The sequence below is a fragment of the Labrus bergylta genome, chromosome 14, assembly GCF_963930695.1.
Source record: "Labrus bergylta chromosome 14, fLabBer1.1, whole genome shotgun sequence".
NCBI classification, from domain to species: Eukaryota; Metazoa; Chordata; class Actinopteri; order Labriformes; family Labridae; genus Labrus; species Labrus bergylta.
Window position 1 is genome coordinate 6382135 of NC_089208.1, and position 22095 is coordinate 6404229.

General features: G+C 39.9%; 1 protein-coding gene across 1 annotated transcript; it reads left to right on the forward strand.

The window, feature by feature from the left end:
• Positions 1-416: 416 nt before the first annotated feature.
• LOC109993262 (forkhead box protein O1-A) lies at positions 417-18249 on the forward strand. Its single transcript, XM_020646166.3, has 3 exons — positions 417-1258; positions 13670-13861; positions 14094-18249. The coding sequence occupies exons 1-3, from the start codon at positions 668-670 to the stop codon at positions 15264-15266; spliced, it is 1956 nt and encodes a 651-aa protein (XP_020501822.2). The 5' UTR covers positions 417-667; the 3' UTR covers positions 15267-18249.
• Positions 18250-22095: the final 3846 nt, after the last annotated feature.

Consider the following 22095-nt stretch of genomic DNA (forward strand, 5'->3'; position numbering starts at 1 on the left):
TTGTGCTTTTAGGGGCACTCTAAAAAGTTTGGCTGAGGTGGCAGAAATAACACACAGTTTGTTACTTTCTTTTTTTTTTTTTTGGTTGCATATTTGTTGTTAGTGAGCCAGTGACCCTTTTTTTTGGCTCTCAATGGCCATTTAAAAAGGACATCATGTTGGCACCTTGCACAGTCAAACATGGCAAAATAAAATAAAAATGTGCTTATTTTTTTACAGCTCTGATATCTTAAGATTCAAGGGAGACTACTAGGCGTGAAATATGAGCAAACCACGAATAAACCGCACACATAATGCTCATTTGTATTTCAAGATTTGACAAACTTAAAGCGTCCTCGAATGCACCGCCGAGTTGTAACAACCCGGAAGACTGACTATGTGTGTGGTCCGTGAAGGCAGCACCACACACACTGCAGGCTACTACTGTTATGACAGAGCACGAGAGCAGAGGAGGGAGACTCAGACTTCAGAGGTTTGACGAGTCGGTGCAGGATGGAGTGAACTTCATTAAGACTTTGAACACAACACGTTTAGATTTATTCCTCTTAGTAGCCGACTGGAAGCTTTCTTATTTCACCTGCGCTTTTTTTTTTTTCCTTAATTGATTTTTGTGTTTTTTTATGTGGGTGTCTGTGTGACTGCGAACAAACAGGTTAGAGTCTCTGATATGGCTGAGGTAGCGCCAACACAGTCACAGCTGGTCGAGATAGACCCGGACTTTGAGCCTCTGTCCCGCCCTCGCTCTTGCACCTGGCCGCTGCCCCGTCCGGAGGTCACTGACCCGGCCAGCTCCAACACATCGTCCCCTGCCCCGTCGGTGCAGCAGGAGCCGGGAGGAAACCCCGAGTTCATCAGTAACCTCGGGTTGTTAGAGGAGGACTATGAGGGCTATGCGGAGGAGAAACCGCCTGTGCCCTGCAGTGACTTTCTGTGTCGGGAGGGAAACTGTTTGCATCTTCATCACCACCTGCAGCAGCAGCAGCAGCAGCAGCAGCAGCACCGGCCGGGTCCACAGCTGCCGCCTCAGCAACAGGTGCCTCATCCAGGTGTCGCACCTTTGGGTGGCCCCGGCCAGAGGAAGAGCAGCTCGTCCCGTCGTAACGCCTGGGGCAACATGTCGTACGCTGACCTCATCACCAAGGCGATAGACAGCTCACCTGAGAAGAGGCTGACGCTGTCTCAGATTTACGACTGGATGGTGAAGAGTGTGCCTTACTTCAAGGACAAAGGGGACAGCAACAGCTCCGCGGGCTGGAAGGTGAGTTTGGAAAGTTTGAAACCTTCTGTAAAAAAAAAAAAAAAAACCACCATCCAAACTATGATTAAAACCACCAAACTTGAACGTTTCATTGTGCTTACTCATCAAACAGCCTGGCAGCAGACCTGCACTCATTTGTTCCAAAGACTAAGATGTTGCATCCTGATCTGCTCTGTACTCAGTGAGCAGGGTGGTGCAGATAGATAACACACATTGAGGCACGTGCAAGATCCTCATCTCAACTTTTACACTTCAAGATCAATAGATTTTGGGGGATGTTTTCCCATTGTGTTGATGACTTGCTTCTGTTACCCTTTATTTTGAATTGCAAAATGTCTCTGAAATTACTCAAACTCAATTTAGTTTTGAAATGACGCAATGAGCAGGACATACTATCAACTCATAAAGTCATCCACCCAGGCAGTGCTAAGAGTTACTCAATTTCAAACTATGTGCTGTAGATACCTTTAACCTCAGTAAGAACAAAACTTTCACAACTTGTCTCCAATCATGGATTTGCATTAACCAATTTTAAATCTGACTTTAAAGATCTCTTTTTCTTTTTCATTCCAATTTTGAGTGTTGTTGATGGTCATTCATTTAACCTGAATGATTGATTATTAACAATTAATACCTTCTCATTAATTTCCCCATTAGCTGGAGAAAGTAAAAAATGTTCCCACAGTAAAAAAAAAAAAAAAAAAGTAGACTTTTTGGAAATGGTTTTGTAAATGTGCAACTTTTTTGCTTGAAATTGGCTGCTGAACATTGTGGTCTCAGTAACCTTTGAAGTTTTGGAGTGGTTTCCTCTGTCAGTGGCAGCACACGCCTTATCAATGTGTGAAGGAGGAAGAAGCAGTCAATTCTGACTGTAAACATCCCATACATGTGTGTGAGAGCATGTCTTTCTCTGCTTTCATGACGTAAAACTATATGCAAAAAAAACACATTTTTATATTGAGAATTAGACTATTGGAATTTAGATTTTGCTTTAATATTCAACTTTACATTTAATATTTAAGAGCAAGTGACTGTAGAAATCTTGTTTGAGAGTATTGTGCAAATGTACACAGATTTGAAATCTGTGCAAACATTGGGGGAAAAATCCGTCGAGTTTCACCTAAAAAAAAAAAAAAAAACTGAGTCATAGTCTATGCAGCGTATCCAGGGTAATGGAAAACCTGGTGCATTCCTGAAATTTGAAAGCTTTCCTTCTTTCCTGTCTGGAAATGTTTAAAGTACAAGGGACAAGTTGTAAAAGCATTAGCCTAACGCCTGCACAAACACGTTAATCCAAGTCTTAATATTGTCTCGCCGGTTGAGGAAGTTACTCAACTGTGATGGATAGAAAATAAATCAGGACAAAAGCAGACAAAGAAAGTCAGTGTGGTTGCCAATTAAATTGTGCACACTCCAACAAAATTTGAGTCAAGTTCATATTTCAGCTTTAGCAGCCCCTTCCTGTAACCCGTTCAGTCTCCTGAGATGAGATGTAATTTTCAAGTTATGTCAGGAAATGCCTCGCGAACCTCAATCAAATATAGTTTCCATTGTTTGACACCCTCTTTGTGAGCTTGATCACAGCTGACATTATGAAATACGGCTCTGCTAAACCTCCCTTTCCTCCTTTTCTTCATGTTTCTGCAGCTCTTTAAGCATCACTTTGTTACATATAAACCGTAGCTTGCACTGGCCGGTGGGAATTCAGTCAGATAGCCGGGGGAATCAGTGTAGAGTAAAGTCCTTTGACAATAACAGGAGGCGACACAAACAGCTCAATCAGTGTTGAGGAGTGTGTCGGAGGGGAAGGAGTTGGGAGAAGGGAATGCTGGGAACAACGTCAAACATCCTCCATTCCTGAGCTGTGCGCTCATATCTCTGTGTCCCTGTCTTCTAGAGTTTCCTCTACGGATGCTACGGCTCGGAGAGAGGGATCGCTGCTCGTTATCCTATCACTTCCTCCTGTGTGGCTTTTTTTTGTTGGTAGCGTTTGTGTTTGTCCAAGTGGACCGACGAGTTAAACTTTCAGGATAACACCATAAGGCCTCCTCATGTTTTCTGTCATTATAACCCTGCAGATTTGGGTACAGCTCTATACATTTAAAATAACTCCAACATCAATCACGCAAGAATTATTTCTGACTAAGTAAACGGACTGAACAAAAAACATAGCATCAGATTATGACATCACTTTTTAGAATCAGTCCGCCTCAGTCAGGTGTTCTGATTAATGAACATCACAGCAGGTAGTGTTTGTCTTTATTCATCACCTGACACAACAGACTTTAATTTCACTGGTTTTAAGACAAATTACGACATACTGACCAATACATTTTAAAAAAGAATAAGTAGCTGGTCCGTGGTAACCATGGAGACAAAGTAGCCACTGTAGGGCTGTGTCTGAAACCACTCACTATTCACTATATTGTAAATAAATACACCATTTTGTAGGTGGTGACCAAATTGTCAGTGAGCACAATCATACCCTATATAGTCCACTCAATGTATCCCACAATGCATTGTGGAAAGTAGTGTACAACTGATCCATCACGCTTTGCTGTTCAACGTTATTTTTGAAGGGTAAAGTGGTGTTTGACTCGACTGCTCTCAGACGGACTTGAGCTTGAGCGTGAACTCAATTTTTTTTTACCAAAATTAAGAAGCCTTGTGAATAAAGACTTCAGGATTTATGAAGTTTTATATGTATTTATTATTTTTACTGTTTTGTGAAACATAAACTCAGTATGGGTTAAGTTATCACTGAAGTTCATGCTGTTTTTACCGTCGTTATTATTATTGATCCTCGGCAGGAGTTAAGCACACGTTTAGTACTTTTCAGTTGTGCGACATCAAGACGTCACAGTCGGCCCGCGGCGAGCAAGTAGTCTGAAATGTGTTTTTATTGTGCTCAATGAGCACAATAAAATATTATATACAATATTATACTACATATAACTCCCTATAGGCTATAGTGAGTAGTGAGTAAGGAATGAGTTTCTAACGTCAGACACAACCAAAGAGTATGTTTGGGTTGCTTAGCAACAGTCCATTTTCAGTGACATTGTGGATTAGTTGAGTTGGTAGAGCCCAAAATAATCTGTAATTGATTATTACTTTTTAAGTACTATTTACTGTTTTATAACTGCAATTAAAGCAACACACAAGTGATGTTGTACTGAATATCATCACTACCTCTAATTTGATAGAACTTCAATAACTTTTGTCCAATCAGGAAGGAACACACTCATTTTACTGTAACATAACTGGTCTGTTATCTAACCCTAGTTTTGGGATTCATGTGATCCTCAATGTTGTTCAATTGAGCTCCAGGGTAGGAAGAGTTTTTTTTTTTTTTTTTTTTTAAACAAGAGGCCAAAAATGTTTCCAACCACAGTCTGTTTCACTTCCAGACAGCACCGCTCTGGAGATAGCAATGTAGGGGAGGAAAGATGTTCCATCACTTTGGTCCAGATTGAAATCTTTTAAGATCTATCAGATGGAATGCCAAAAAAATGCCAAAAATTAATCAAAAATATTCATGATAACCAGAGGATAAACCATCCTGCACTTCGGTTATCCCAAAACGTGGTCTCTATAGTGCCATCAGCAGATTGTCACTTGGTGTTTTTTAGTAATATGTCTTCAGAACTGTAACATAGACAAGAACGTTTAAACCTCACGTTCATGTTCCGCTCTCTGGGATTTGAAAAAAGTTATTTATTTGGCCTTTTTGCCTTTATTAGATAGGACAGCTGAAGACAGAAAGAACAGGTTGGGAGGAGAGAGCAGGGGGGTGAGATGCAGCAAAGGGCCAACGATGGATTCAACCCGCTGCGATGAAGACTTTAGCCACTGCACGACATAACCGCTAGGCTATGGACGCCCGGCCTCTTGATACATTTTTAGTAACTTTGGCAATATTTCAACTTTATATCATACACCTCCATCTGTTTGAAGTATTAGTTTATCAAGCACTCTGGTTTATGACCAAATATCTGCAATACAGACAACACTCTTTATCTTGGCTCTACACTGAAAACATTGCATCCGTCAGTTTGTTCAAAAGACAAAGAGATCAGACGATTCCTTGTTTTATTCAAAGTTTGACCCTGTTTCATCCTCATAGCTAATATAGCACCCATTAATAAATTTGTCTAATCCAAATCGGAAAAAGGTAGAATATTTGTCATTTAGAGAAAAGCAACATCTGATATAGGAGTGAGATAAAATGTCGACCTCCTGACTTGAATGAAAAATGATCAAATCTCTTGAATCTCAAAATGTTGATCTTCTAATAAAAAAACACTTAAAACAGATTATCCTGCCAATTTGACTCACCACATCATTTCTTCACCTCCTCACAGTGGCCCTTTTAACATGAAAGAGGGTAATGTGAATGGTGGAGAGAGAGAGAGAGAGAAGAGGTTTAAGGTTAAAGCAGAATAAGAGGTGAAACGGACACTAAATTGCAGTGAATAAATACATTGATCTCGCATTTTGACTGTTTGCTGGCATATAATATTCTTCAGTTAATCAGATATTATGATGTATCATGAGTTTCTTATATAAAAATGATCCATGTGTAACCCTGTAATTCCCACTCTCACTCTACATAATGGGATGCATTTCTTTTATTCATATCTTTTAATGTTGCTCCGGAAATTATATCAACTACAGATTAGCCGAGTGTGAAGCGACTTGCACGAAAGCCCTTTCAGCATAAAGACTTCTTATTTCAGAATTAACCCCAATTTCAGCAGTCTGCTGCTACTGCTGCTGCTGCAACAAAAAAATCAAATATGAATGTTCTTGGTGTTTTCAAGGAAAGATTTCTGCTGTAGTTCATTGTGTTACATTCAACGAAGCAGCAAAGTCCTATTAGGAACAATAGCTGCGACGTGTTTATCTCTGATATTAAATCAACACATCTCTACTTCAACCTCTGCATTCCTAAATGTTGGCTCGTTCTCTGGGCCTTGGAACCACCGGCTAATAGTTATTTTTACACCTTCCTGTTAAAAAAACACGACGGTCCCCCCACAATGAACTATGATGCATTTCCTGCCTATGTGGATGGAAAACAGTGCCATGTGTTCACTTCCCCACCTTACAAAACACGAGGGTCAGCGCTGGAAAAAAAAAAGAAAAAGTGGAGAGACAGAACATGTTTGTGCATCTACCGCTATTTGATTTCAACAGTCCTGCCGCAATGAAATCATCAGTCTGGCCTTTGTATTGACTTTAGAATCCACATGCATGAACGTCCCTGATTGTAATGACAGATAGAGGTATGCCAGAGACCTCATGGTGGGTGGAGGGCGTTGAGTTTGAGCCTTAGTGATTATACAACTCCACCTTAAAAAAACTGAAGGTGGGTGGGGGGCAGGACGAGGGCGATGCTGCTGCAGCTTCCTGTCTCCCCCCCTATGTTATGGACATGTTTTGTTTTCCCTCCAAAAACTGTGTGGCAAGTCAGCAGTCGTAGTCCCTTCGCTGCAAGGCAAGCCCCCCCTATCAACTGGGAGGCCGTGTTCCCCTGGGATGTTGGTGGGTCTATAAGCAGAAATGAGTATACAAGGTACATCTTACTGGTACTGCCTCTGTTTTTCTCAGTGAACTGTGACATTTAATACTGGAACAGGAAGAAGCAACCCTGAGTTTAACTGGCACAAAGGTTCTGCTGCGTTTATTTCAAAACATGTACTGTAGGTCTGGATAGTAAGACACAGCGTTCACCTACAGCTCTTGAACTTCTTTAAGGTTACGAGGCGTGCTGAGGCCTTTGGAAAACAAGCAAAAGGCTGTTTGGCTGTTTATGCACCAGTGCTCTTTGGATAAATATGCAGTTTTAAAGTGGCAGCCTTCAGTTATGTGTGCAATCAATGCCTGTTGTGATGTGGTCTATCTTACTATATCATTAAACACTGGTATCAAAAGAGGCCCTTCACTTCAAAGAACCCTGTTGATTACACCGCCCGGCGCCTGGTGTTTGCATATCCCCGCTGTGGAAACGAGTGACAAACAACACTGACGGTATTTATTCTAGATGAGCTGAGTAGCTAAATGGAAAAATTCAATTTGAACAACATCATCCCTCAAATAGAGCGACCGCTGATGAAAGTGCCCCCTACTGGACGTGGAGTGCAAACTGTCCTGTAGCCAAGGCCAGTGCTAGCTTAGTATTTTCAAGTACTAATAAGGTAATAACCAACTTTAGTGAACCACTAGTATCACCATGACAACAGCATTTGGGGTTGTCTTGAGCTATTGGACGTTCTTTTCATACTCAGGATGGAAAGCTCAATTATAATGAAAATTTTAGTGAAATCCAAAGACAGATCTGGAAAAATGTCAAAGTAAAAAACAACTTATTTCTAAACCCAGTAGCTAACTAATAGCTAATGTTAGCATTCAACCACTTCTTAGCTTAGCTTATGTTATGTTGTAGCAATCAGGCACATTCTTGCTGATGGTAATATTAACCAGGAAGTGTCTGAATGCCACATTATTATCATTCATTTATCACCATAAATAAATGGTAATAGACGTCTGATTGTCTGATTCTCGGCGTTACACCCGTCGTATAAATTACAGCATAACAGTATTTGGGTTTTCTATAAAAGTACTCACATGAATTCAATTCAATTCAATTCAAAAAACTTTATTTGTCCCCGGGGGGCAATTCAAAACAGTTCCATTTGAAAACAGTTCCATGAGTAAAAATGTGTACACTTTTTCTTCTACTTACTGAACATTTCTCCAGCTAGCTTGCTAACATGCTTACAAAGATACTGAAAATAGCTAACGCTGGACTTACTCAACCCCAGCAGGTAATGTCATCGTAAGAATGTTAGCATGTGGACCTTACCGTGCTGGCATTAGCATTTAGCTTACAGCTCCTTTATGTCAATAACTGCAAATATTGGACTAACAATAACATGCCTGTGGATACTTTAGAAATGTCCATAAAGTCAGAGGAGATATTCTAGAGTTAACTTTCCCATATGGCATTGAGTTCAGGGTCATTTTTTTAAGTGAAATGCCCTCAGAGAGATGTGAAAGTCTTGGAAAAGACCTGAAAAAAGGCAGTTAGCAACTAAAAGATGCATAATAAAAATTAAAAATAGCTGCCTTCTATTTGTCTTAGCATCACAAGGTTAAAAAATTGGGGGCTGAACTTAAGAGGCCCACTGAAAGCTTGGGAAAGGGAGGCTTGGGGCAGGGGCTTTTCAAGAGGAGCAACCAGTGGCCTGAGGGGAGCAGTCAGCTGACTGGCTGGCTGTGAGCTGAGGCCTGTGTACAGTCTTCATCTACACATGTATGAGCCTGTGGAATCTTTGGCATGTAGGTTTTTCCATTGTCCTCCAGCATGCACACACAGGACAATAGTCGCCCCCTTCTTTATTATGCTCACAAAAAGAACCTGGCCTGAAGTCTATTATGCAAAGTATAAAGGACGCGAGTGGCCGAGGGGGGGAAATATGACCTGAAGAAAAGAAGCCGGATAAAGAGTAATTGAGATTAATGTCCAATCCTGCAAATGAGTTGGCCTTTTTACCCTTTAAAGTGTGCAAAGAATGCGTACCAGACTCAAGCTCAGGCTAAGATTTAAGATCAAGTTTAATCAGCTTGGTATTTTTGAGTAGTTAGTATGACTTAAGTGTTATTTTTAATCCTTTAAATCAATATTTCAGAAGGTAAAGTGTTTAACAGTCAATCTTTGTCATTTGCCCGCTCCTCGTTTCACTCCAAGACACAACTCCAGACACAAAGCTCAACATGGCTTTTCATGGATCTGCTTTGGAGCAATTGGAGAAGTAGGTCATTCAGTTTGATGCACAGTGTTACTCAAGTAGCCTGCATTGTGCCTGCAGCCATGAAGAGGTGACACGGTCTCCACACTGAACTTGAGTGTTGTCTTTCATCTGCAGCAGAGCTCGTCTTTTTTTTTCCCCACCCACTGTAACAGAAACTCAGGTCCCGCTTGCACTACACTGTTAGCACTTCCTGGGTCAGAGGAGAAGAGGGGTGGGTGGGGGGGGGGGGGTGCACAGGAAGACATTGTCAGGAAGTGGCTTATTCTTTTACAGTAATCACTATGAGATCTGTGCTCTTTCATTATGTTTCACAGGTAGACTGCTTTGTAGGGGTAGCAATTCTCAATGTGGAATACTTACCTGTTAGTTGTGAACTTATTTTTGTATTTTTAAAATACTTTTAAAAGACTGCATAACAAAATAATAAAGAAGGCTAACACCAGAATGCCGAGAATGCAAAGAAACAAGATAATGATCATTATCTCTCAGCATATTCCGAACTTCAATCCATACACCAATTGGCCAATCTATATAATCATGCGTCTACCCATCCAGTCATCACCAATCCTCTTGTCCATACACTCATCCATCCATCATCTTATCGCTTATCAAATTCAAGTTTGTTCGGGGCTAGAGCGCCTCCCAGCTGTCACTTGGAGAGAGGCGAGGATAATTCTGAATAGTAAAAAAAACCATGTAATTTTACAAAATAATTGATGACAAAAAAACATTATTGCACATGAGAAGAAACTTTTTTGAGGTTATCGAAACCAGTGGAACACCCAGCAGAAACTAGAAGATGATAATACGTTTCCAAACAAACCTCATCAACTATGGTTTCTGTCATAGTTAGTCCGATTTGAGTGTGTTTTAATGCAAAGTATAGGGGGAAGAAATCAATCTTAAAGGTTCAAATGAATATATATTTCATCCCTCAGTATCCCTTCGCCCTGTAAACAACCCTCCCAGACCAACAAATAGACCTCTTAGTTTAAAGACAAGAATAAAAGTGCCAAATGAATCAATTTTTAACTCAAAAATACCATCTTTTGTGACAACCAAAGGGCCTCATCATTCATACAGAACTAAGTTATGATTTGAGCAGCAGCTGCTCTACAGAGGCTCTTCTCCTGGGAGATCCTCCGTCCTGTATGTGGTTGTGTCTGTAAAGAGAGTATGTAAAACGTTAAAAGTGTAGCAAGTGAGGCCACTTTCTCTGGGGCTGCACCTGTCCCTGAAACTGGGCTCTGTTTGTTTACTTATCCTGTGACCGTTACTGCAGGCCTCATGCTTCACTACACAAGAAGCAGCAGCTGTGTCAATGTGATTGTTTTGAAGTCCAGTAGGCGGAGTCATTTCAGGCTGCCGCAGTGTGTCTATATAAGATCGATCACATTTGATTTCAGGACACTGGATTCATTTGAAAAGTTGTATATTGGTGGTTTGATGTCCAAAATATGTTCTAGTATATAGCTGAGCTGGGTCGCAGCAGGTCGTCTCAGGGCAGGACAGTCCACTGGTTTCTGCTTGCTGTTCTTAATGTGGCATTTTTAAGGGCAGACTGAAAAAAGTGTCTGTCAGAGGCAAAAGGACTGTTCCCATTTCTGGTGCCCTTTCACCAATTGACCCAGAGTGACATTAAAACTCACACATTAGCCAATGTAGTGTTAATTTTAGACAGATTTAGCACCATTGTGAGACCATGAGCAACAAGAAAAAGAATTCCTCCTTTTTTAAAAGGTTTTTGCAAAGTTTGAATGATGCAGAAATGACTTTTAAATCCAACATATCAGCTGAAGTGTCCCCTGCCTGCATCATACACAAACACAATGCAAGATATTGAGTTTTCTAGAAAAGATGTGCAAAGGAAAAGCAGCATTGTCTTGTAATATTTCTCCAAGGATATAACATATTAGTGTCTTAAATCTTGGTCAACCTACTGTTTGAAAGGCCGCCTAATCTATGCCTGGGAACTTCCACAGTCTCAGAGAAAGGTCAATAAAGATTATTTAGGGTTTTTTTTATGTTTCACATTCACATATATTTTGCAGCTACAGGTGCCCATATTTTACCCTTTTAAAGTCACTCAAAAGTGAGGGCCATAACAATCAGTTTATAAAAAAGTTTAGCAACAAAGATGCTTATAGGCCACCTTGGGTCGGGCTTTCAGAGGAATAATGTGTGAATGAGGCACCTCCTGAATTAGTGAGGCGGGGGACGTCTTTTGTTCTCTTTGGGCTGAGGTGAGGTCTGTCTGAGACAAGGATTATCCCAGGCCGTGCAGAGAATAGTTCTTCCCAGGGCCCAGTCATGCAGTTCATGATCTATTGTGGGCTCTAATCAGAGGCGGTGAGCATTTGCATATCACAAGTGATCTGAGGCATGTTCAAACGAGGCCTGCACTATAGAGGAAACACTCTCACAGTTCAATGTTCAATAATGCATTTAAGATATAAAGTGTGTGAAAAACTAACAAATATTAAATGATGCATATTTGTAAGAACTCACAGTTGTTCTGTCTATCTGCTCTTCTTGAAGTTTAACACAAAACTCAAGTTTTTAAAATGTTTCTTCTGATCCAAAATAAATCAAATCATTTTATTCAACTTTTATGTGACGTGAAGTTTTCTGAGTGTTGATACCAACTAGCCTGAGCATCATGTAACTTAATAATGGTATGATAGCATGAACATTTTACCCAGGCCGCCATCCACCAGGTAAAATATATCCTTGCTGCAAGAAAGCATTGCTTGTTTTTACATGAAATAACTTCTCTTATTTATTGTGATAGTCTTTTGTGGTGTCCTTTTTTTGCAAATGCCCATATTGTGATAATTATGACATTTTTCTGCAGCCCAAATTCAAACCATACCATTCAGTTAGTGGGACAGAAGTTGGTTTCTAGACGGTGACGCCTGTGCAGCACGCTGTACAGAGCTCAGGTCCTCCACTAATGACTCATTTCCTGTCTTTGCTTTCACATTTAGAAATCTGTACAGAGTGAAAAGGGGAGCATAAAAGGTCACAAGATCACTAATGAGACTAAGCATTACATTTTGCAGTCATGCAATGACTGTAAAGTGCACCTCAAGGCTCTCTATGCATGTGCAGGTTGTCCTCTGACACAGGAAGCCTTGTTTTAAAACTCGGGGGAAGAAAAGGGGAGGAGTCTTGATCAGTGGGGGGGGGGGGGGGGGGGGGTTCTGTTGTGGTGAGGCAGTCCTTAGCCAGCATGTCACATTTGATGCTTCTCCTCCCTGTTCCCACTCCATCCAACCTGTTTGCATGTCTCTGTCAGCGCCGGCTGAGGAGCTCGTGTTCAGCGCTCAGTGAACTCATTGACCTCAGCTCTGCCGGCAAAAACATCTCACTATGTCTCCCTCCCCATCCTCGCTCGAACCCTGTAACCTCCCCATGCTTTCTTTTTCAGTAGAAACTTCTGATTCGTGCACAGCTCACTGCCTCCACTCAGAGCATGAGGATGAGACAGCACTGCTGTTGATGTTTAGTGGGAGGCACTGGTGGCTGCAGCGGTTCAGTGCCTCCATATGGGGACTCTCATCTGAAACAATACTCTTTTGACAATTATAATTCTGTTGTGAGGCTTCCTTTTCCAGCTTTAAGAAGTGTATGAATGAGGTTTTTTCTTACTTAAAAAGAAACATTTTCAAAGTGAAATAATTATTTAATTTTAGGAGTTTTTCCTCTCAGAAGAGTCAGTATTATTTTACTGAATTATTTGGGGATAAACCGTACAGAATAAGATTTAATTCTGTTTAACATTGTGACAGATTGACATTGATATGATACACTATCTTCACATCTTTGCTGAAAACATTTGCTGAAAGCACACACTCAGACAATCCATCTATTGTTTCAGTGTGAGTGTCTTTATCTCCATGCTGTGTGCATCCCCGTTGAATCCTGTGGTTTGGGACATCTGGCTTTACTAAATGCAGGGAGCTGCGTTTGAACTCACATGGGTATTTGGGGGAATTCCCTGCTAGTGTCTTTTATTGTGCCCACCATCCAGAGCGAGAAATGGGTTGTGTAGTTCTAAGATTTTGTTCTTCAGAAAGACCAGACTGTACATTACGTGTGTGTCCTGCATGACCTCCTCAACCATCGTTGTTTTTCTTCCTGAGAGAATTACCGCAGGAGACGCCGCTGCGTTCTTTTTAGGTTTCATAACATAGCATTAGAGAAAATAGACTGAACGATGATTTAGATGTATACATGTTAGCACAAGGACGAATGGGACCACATGGACATACGTAGGGAGGTACATTCTGTCTTACTCAGGAGGTTTTTTTAGTTCATCTTTCAGTTGAGTAACTGTAAGATGAAACACACAGAGGATCGTTTTGTACAAGCATTTTTACATGAGCTGTGATTGATTGTATCTGATTGGTCCAATGAAGGTTTCTCCATTATGTATTTTTTTAGATTGAGGAGCAGAAGAGCAACAAGTGGTAATGCCACAAGTGCTTCTTTTTTTCTTTACACCAAAGGGTCAATTTTTATTTGCATAGAAGACTTTCAGTGCTTAATGAAATAAAGACAACTTACACATTTCCTCTCTGTTCCTGTTCAGAACTCCATAAGACACAACCTGTCGCTGCACAGTCGCTTTGTGCGCATACAGAACGAGGGAACAGGAAAAAGCTCCTGGTGGATGCTGAATCCGGAGGGGGGAAAGAGTGGAAAGTCACCTCGACGCAGAGCTGCCTCCATGGACAACAACAGTAAACTGGCCAAGATCAGAGGGAGGGCCTCAAAGAAAAAGGTACAGTTATCAACAAGGCTATCAGTGTTTGTTGTTAGGCTATAGAGTTCTTCTCACAATTCTGCCGACTTTAGGTTAAAGGAATAGTCATACAATTCTAGGGTTAACATCAATGGGTTCATGTTCTCATCCTAATCTTGGCAAATGATGGAATTCTCTCGATGATAAATTATTTATTTTAATTTGATATTTTTTCGTTAAGCCTGTGTAAACTTTATGTTATGATTCCTAGATGGCTCTACAGGAAGGGGTTGAGGGAGCTGGCAGTCCTGGCTCCCAGTACTCTAACTGGATGGGAAGCCCAAACTCCCACAGCAACGAGGACTTTGAAGCCTGGAGCTCCTTTAGGACACGCACCAGCTCTGACGCCAGCACCCTGAGTGGTCGCCATTCACCTTTCCCTTCTGAACAGGATGACCTAGGGGAGTCCGATGGCCACATGATGTATCCTAAAGCTGCAGGGACCAAGATAACCTCCCCCCTGCCGAGCTTGTCCGAGATGGATGGACCTGTGGGCCGACATGGCCAAGAGGGGGTCATGGATAGTCTGCTGGATAACCTTAACCTGGTGTTTCCTAAATCCTCCCAGCTGGGTCCTGACTCCTCTCATTCCCCAAATGCTGCCATGCTTCAGAGTAGCCCCTACAGCGCCACCTGTTTGATCGCACACCCACAGCAGGACTACCACAAGCGTGTGTACAGCCAGGTGAGGATGAACTCCCTGTCCCCTGCTCCAATGCAGATACTTCCAGAGACTAAGCCAGGCTTTGGGGCTTATGAGAACCCATATATCAGCCCTCCTGGCCTACTGAAAGAGCTGTTGACCTTAGATGCAGAATCCAGTAGGGACAGGATGCCCTCTAGTGATACACAGCTGGCTCAGGTTGGGAGGGCGAGCGGGCTAATGCCCACTTACAGCAGCCAGAGCCACATGGGGGGTCGTAATGGGGTTAAAATGTTGAATTCTTTACAGAGTCACCCAGTTCCTCATGTGAATCCACAAGTTATACATAGCCGGGGTCCTTCAACCTCACGAGACTTGAATAGCTGTAACATGATCCCCCTGACTAGTCGCAATGGACTGTCAGGGGCTCCTCCTCGAATGAACAGCCTTAGGACATGTATGCAACTACCCCGTGGACACCCAGCTTACCCTTCTGACGTTTCAGCAAGCAACAATAGCTTTAGGGGTTTAAATCCAGTTCACCAACACATTCATCATGAGCGACTACCCAGTGACCTGGACAACATGTCCATCGAGAGGTTTGAGTGCGACATGGAGACCGTCCTACATGACACCCTCATGGATGGCGGGGCACTTGACTTTAACTTTGACCCCGCGGCTGGGCCTTATGGGTTTCCTCAGAGGGTGAAGACAACCACACATAGCTGGGTGTCAGGTTAGAGCATATGGTGAATGACAAACAGTTGAGTGTGACAATTGGGCTGACGATATTATAAAACTGTAGTCCCTTTCACACATGCACTCCAAACAATTTCAAGACATTTTAAGGACAGCCTGCCCCTCACATTTTCCAGCGTTCCCCTTTTAACACATGTCCCTCACAATGGGAGATTTTTCGCTGTCAGAAGAGTGGGGGGAGTGGCTTAGGAGAAAGGACATGAGGTAGAATGGATGCTGCACAAGTCCTAAAGAAATGATAACAACATATTTAAGATGCCGGACGTAGCAACAGGGTCCGACATTATATGATATTTTTTGCCTTGATATAAATGCTGTATGTTTTCAGAAAAAAATACAATTACTGAAAACAGTGGAAACAAACATGCTGGTGAGAAGAAAAGAGTATGAAGTGCATCAAGATCGTATTGGTTTGAGGATGTGGGTTTATCAATGAAGTAATGGAAAACATGCTGGCAAGCAGAATAGAGAACAAAGAAGCTTCATCACACGCAAGAAGATCAAACTATTTTTCATTGGTTGCATGATTTAAACATTTCCCTCATCATCCCCAATAATCTCACCGCACACTTCCTAGCATTGAATTTTCCTGACTATGACCTACAGTTTACACATCGGCTCACCATAATCTCTTGCAGACTTTTACTTGTCATCTGTCAGGAAAAGTTCTGGATAAAGTGTAGCTAATAAATTCTGCCAATGCATTCACACATGCAGCTCAACTTGACAATTTCGGGATTCTTCAAAAGTGCAGTGCATGTGTTAAAGGGCCTTAAAACTTCAAAAAACTTTATCAGGATGTTTGCCATCAGTGAGACAGTTATTTTTATGGAAAAAAAAAAACGACATATCTGAGGTTGCAGCTCCATGTGAGTTAAAGACAAAATAAGTTTTCATTCAGTTACAGTGACTGAAATCAGACAACAGTCCAAACTGTTTTCTCTTGTGCACACAAAATGCTTGAATCATATCTACATAGCCCTGAAGCGAGAATCAATGAGAGCTAACGCTGCAATAGATAACTGTTATTGTTTAAACTACCTGTAAAAAAAACAGTCATTACAATTTTACAGTGCAGTATTTAAAAATATGACAGAACACCACATCAGTGTGCCTTCAAACTTCTCTGTTGATGATTTGAAGAGAACTTGAAAATATTCTTCATTTTGTAACAGAGTGAAAGGAGCAATGGTTTGGAGTAATTAAAGGTGTATTTGGTAATATTTGTTACAATAATTTAGGTTTGAACAACGAATGTGGTAACCATGCTAGCTCAGTAGGTTCAACTAGGTAAAGCGGTGGATCATCTGCATAGTGACACATCTTAACATTTATACTGTAGTAAATACAAATTCCACGGGGAAATGGACATATGCCATCAAGATATGTGTCCAGGAATAGACCTCTAGAAGGCACACATAGCAGGTTATGAAAAGATCATCATTAAATCCTTAAAGAAGCTTAATTAAGTACCTAAATCAAATTGTAGCAGTATCTCTATGAGGTCTGGTTTAAGAGACTCTGAGAAGAACTTCATCTCAAACAGGAATGAGTTCAACATTTATAAACTGAATGAAGGTATTTATTTCTAGGAGTGGCTGTTAGATTTGTGCTTTTGGTTTGCTTATGAATATTTTTATACTGTATTGTAAATAAGTTCAAACACAGTCGAGATGTGCCGTCTAAAAGTTCACAATCTCAATATTTATGTTAGCTAATCGTGGAAGTCGTCCGCTTTGTGAGTGTCCATGTCGCATATCATTGCATATCAACAGTGATGCTCTTCAGTATCTGATTTTGTCTTCTTTGGACTTAATGTTTCCTTCAAAGGACTCCAAACTTTAGTCTAGTCTAGGATTACATGAACCTCCGTACAATTCTAAATCTTGAGGTTGTGAAAACCACAATGGATAATCCAAACGAAAACATTGTAATCAAATTCAAATTAAAGGCAGTTTTTGGAGATTCTGACTGGACTCAAGCTGTGCAAAACAATGGGAGTAGCAGTAGATGGAGAGGCTGACGATAATGTTGTAAACTGACTAGAAATAGATGATGAATGTTTAGCGAGCACAGCACATGATTTAAAAGTATTTACCAGCTGGCTTATACAGTTTTTATGCACCAAATAAAGTGTGCCAATTCACCGTGCCTACATCTTCTTACAGACTTATGTTGTACATATTTATTTCTTTAGTACATTGTATATATGAAGGGTTTATGTGACCTGTTAGGATAATACTGCCTGATTGTGTTAGAAATGGTTGTTTACAAATCTCAGTCCAAACTATATCGAGAAATATATAAACACTCTTACCTCAAAAAACTTTACCTCTCAAGTTTTGAAGGGATATTTTCTGACAATTTCCTCAATGAGTAATTATTACATTCTTCCTCATGTATGACATATAACGTTTTGTACATATGTTTGTTTTCTTTTTTTGTAGTCGAGATGTACTTTTTGGACCTGTTTAGTGTCTCCCTTTGAATTTCTAATGTTTATTTTTAATGTTGAAGGATTATAGCCATTAGTTCCTACAGTCAATTGTTTTGTGAAAGTCACAGGAAAAATATTAAATTAAATGAATTGGTGTGATATATTATCAATATTGAAGTACTTTTTTTATTATCATAATTTGTTCAGATTAAATTTAATTGAACTCAGTTCGTTAATTAAATGTCCGAAATTAGTCTTTTAAGATTGTTGACGTGTATTGAAATAAAATGTCTTATCAGCAGTTTATAATGACTCAGAAAGCTACCTGTACAAAAAAGGGCCCGCGTCTGTTACATTTCATTGTAAAGAGTAAATAAGTTTTACTTTTATATGTCATTTTTTGACATTTCAAAACTGACTGATGTTTTTCAGGAAATATGCAATGCTGTTTTTGTCATTAATAAACCCAATGCATATGTTTTAAAAGAATGCTGTTTTTTATGCAATAAAATGTAATGCATAAATCTATGAAGTTCCATGGGTCTCAATATGAATGAATGCACACAGAAGGAATCACAAATGTATTTTGTGATTATTTTTAGGTGAGCTCTATCCACAAAAATATTTTTCAATGCACACAAATATTTATCGTTGTATATAAATGCAAAAAGAAAAATCCACATATAAGAAAATCACACAAATATTTGTTGTTTTTATTTATGTAATAGAAATCCACATTTATATAGCTGTTGAATCTGCATTTACAAACTGCATTTGTGTGTTATTCAAGTCACAAATGCATTTTTTCAGCAGGGAATTGTCTGTAGCTTAGCACATGTCTACGGCGGTGGGCGGTAGGGGTCAAAGGCTCTGCAACTTTTCAAACATGCACATTTAGAAAAACGTGCAGCATATTCAGAAACGCTGTCGCCCAATGACAGCTGGGATTGGCTCAAGCATCCCTGCAACCCCTAACAGGAAAAGGGGCAACAGATAATGGATGGATGGATATTCAGAAACGCTACACATTCAAAAGCAAATGCAAACTCAGGAATAAAATGCAACGGCTGAAACTTTGTAATAACAACATATTTGTGCTTTATTATCACCTACAACCATGCAAAAACAAACTTGCAGCGTGTCTAAAAAGATAGGCTGGCTTTGAGGATGAGACTTGTGCAGGATGGATTCACATGCAGACTGCATGAAGGCATTCAGATCCTCAAAGGTCAAGAAATTCAATTCAAGGTCAATCTTAACCTGTCTACAACATTTTCTGAACTTAAAACACATTAGATATTATGTCAGAAATTAATTATATAGTGTATTCTGTTATTTAGCTGTCCTTAAACAGTATTTTAAAATACTTTCTCCAACGTGTGAGATAATTATTCGTGAGTCACTGATGTATATATCACATCTCGCTGCAGGCTTCTATAACTCTCATCCAGGAAGTCAATTCAACACCACGATCACCATGTCAAATCTTCTTTAAAATAGAGTTCATTACAGGAAATAGGCTGGTTTTATGAGGCAGGATGTGTTGAATCCTTGAATTAGAAAACACCACTTACTTTCTGAGCCTGTGGTAAAAGTGGTAAATAGAGGTTTTATGTCACAAAAGTACATCATGTGGCTGTTATCTCTAATCTGTGGCTTTTGATAATATCTGATCATTTAGGTAAGGTGTGATGAACAACGAAGCAGGTTTTTGATTTGATGATTTGCACGCTGTATCTCTGATTAGTTTTCCAGGTTGTCTGCATAGATCAGACCCGTGACCAGAAGTTATATATTTGCTCTAATGTTTTTAATAACTATCCAGACACATCACTATTCTGTCTTTCTGTGACTCATTCAGTTGCTTATCTTTTTCTTTTTCTTTTTTTTACAAACCAGCACTAAAGAGGCTGTGGACTTGCATCTTGCAGAAAGAGTGGGTGGTAAATATCAACACGCAGCATGTCTCTGTTAATTTAAATGGTTACCATTATGTAGGGTGCATGAAGGCTTTCCTAGAGGTAGAGTCAGTAGCAATGTTAGTCAGCTTGTAAACACAACATTCAAATTGGGCCAAAGTGCATGCCCACTGCAGGGTTAGCTTGTACGTTTAGTGCTTGTACAAGCTACCTGGAAATATGACATTTGTTGTAATGGAAAATACAATTATTTAGCAAGCTAGCACATGTGAAGCGTTGGTGTTTGTCTAAAAGAAAGCAGGCCAACTGATGGTATCCTGATATGCTTTGCACAGCAAACTGTCACTTGCAATATGAAGAGGATAATCCTCTTGTGAGCCAGTTTGCTTCCAGAGGACAAACACCTTATCCTGGTATGGCTATAGTATGAAAAATGAAATATAGAACCAGCATGCAGAATATAATTTTCTTGCCTGAATTTTGGTAAGAGCTCCATGAAGCATTCAGAACATGAACAGGATGCACCCCAAGAGCAACAGTAACAGCTGAATTACTTCCAGCAAACGTGAACTAAATGTTAAATTTTCAATTAGTCATCCGCTGTCACCTGAAGATTTTTTTCTCTACAGAAATACAAGGTTTTGTAGGAAATATTCTACACATAAAACCAGATGCAGTACAGGACAGAAGGATGGACATTGTGTGTCACATTTATCACATCTTGTATAAAAAAGAGACCACATCATAAGAGTATGCAGGATAAATGTTAGTGTATTCAAATAAAAAATATGAAAATAAAAAAATAAACCTTCAATGATTAAAGTTCATATTCTCAAAGCAGAACATCTTAAAGAAGTTGTTGTCATGAGGAAATATGCATTTAGGGCTGTCAAACGATTAACATTTTCCATCGTGATTAATCACAAAATTTCAAAAGTTAATCCTGATTAATCGAACTCTTAATCATAGGTTTGAAATTCCATTATTTCGCATTTAAAAATAAAAATTGTGAGGCTTTTATTTTTGAAATAAAGTAAGGACCTTCTGGTAGATCACGGTTACAACATTCACTTAACCACGGAAAAATAAACTTGTTATGGATCAAAAACTGAAGTAAAAAAGCTCAAAGGAACAGTTTGAAGGGGAAGTGAGTGTATTACTTTTGAGCCGTCAACTGAGCTGTCTGAGAGTTTTTCAAAAGTGAAAGGAGACATTCAATGATGCAGCAGTGTTGTTCTTTTCCATCACTGCGACTACTGGGAGACATTGCAAAGGCTTATCCACGGTGCGCCTTAAAGGACAAAATAGCTTGCGATTAAAAATATGAACGTATTAATTTAAGACCTTAATTAATTGTGATTGACTAGTTGATGCTAACAGCCCTAAATTTTATATAATCTTATCCCTTTGCTTCTATAACATATTCCCCTTATAGTCAGTTAAACACACACAGCCTGCTTCACGCACGATTAATCACACAATTCGAGGCATTCAGCAGCAGGAGGTAGACCACAAAGGTGCTGTAAGTGGTTGTTTCTGGCGCTGTGGGGTCACGTCTCCTGCCTGTTTGGTCAATAAAGTGCATTAGCAGAAGCTAGACGGGTTGCTGAGTGGGGGTTAAAGGGAGGCTGTCTGTGGTGTCACATATTTGTTTGACTGGGCCACGGCTCGCCTTGCTGGTTACAAAACATGCTCCATAACATACATATGACCTAATTATCTACTCTAAGGAAGTACACATGAACACTAATAGAAATAGTTCAAGTTTTGGGAAATAGGCCTATCCCTTTTGGTTTTCTTGATGAGGTTCTGTGTGATCAGATAGGACATCTGATAAAATGTTTCAACAGAGGCTTTGTTATGTGATTCATCAATGCGATGAAAAAGAGAATGTGGAGGGGAATTTTGAAAGGGAGCCTCTGGTTGGATAAGTCTGAGGTTTTCATGTTCACACAGACTTGCAGATTCAGTTCATCACTTAATTTTCTTGTGGAAAAGAAGATTGATAAAATTCTTAAATTAGCTTCTTAAACCTTGTAAGAAGAGAATTAGCTTATCTTGTATAAGGATCTATGGTGCAGAGGCAAAACAACACAGATACTATCTTATTGCTGTCTGAAGTTTGAAAAACATTCCTCACAAACACCGCAAAGCACATGTTATTCCTCACAGTGAGATATATAAGGAGCAATAAGAGAGCACTAGATTATATTCGGAGCCTTATGAATGAATATACATCTAGATCTATACAGAACCGCTATTGACTTTGAAATGTTTCTTTTGATATAGTTGATATGTTCATTTATGATCAATAACAACCCAAAGGAAATGTTTCTCAAATATCTGTCAGTATTGATATTACACATTTTTAACATAATATCCCCATACATTTCTTTTTTGATTTCCGAAAAAAATCATGAATTTAGTTTAAGAGACAATTTATTAACATCAAACC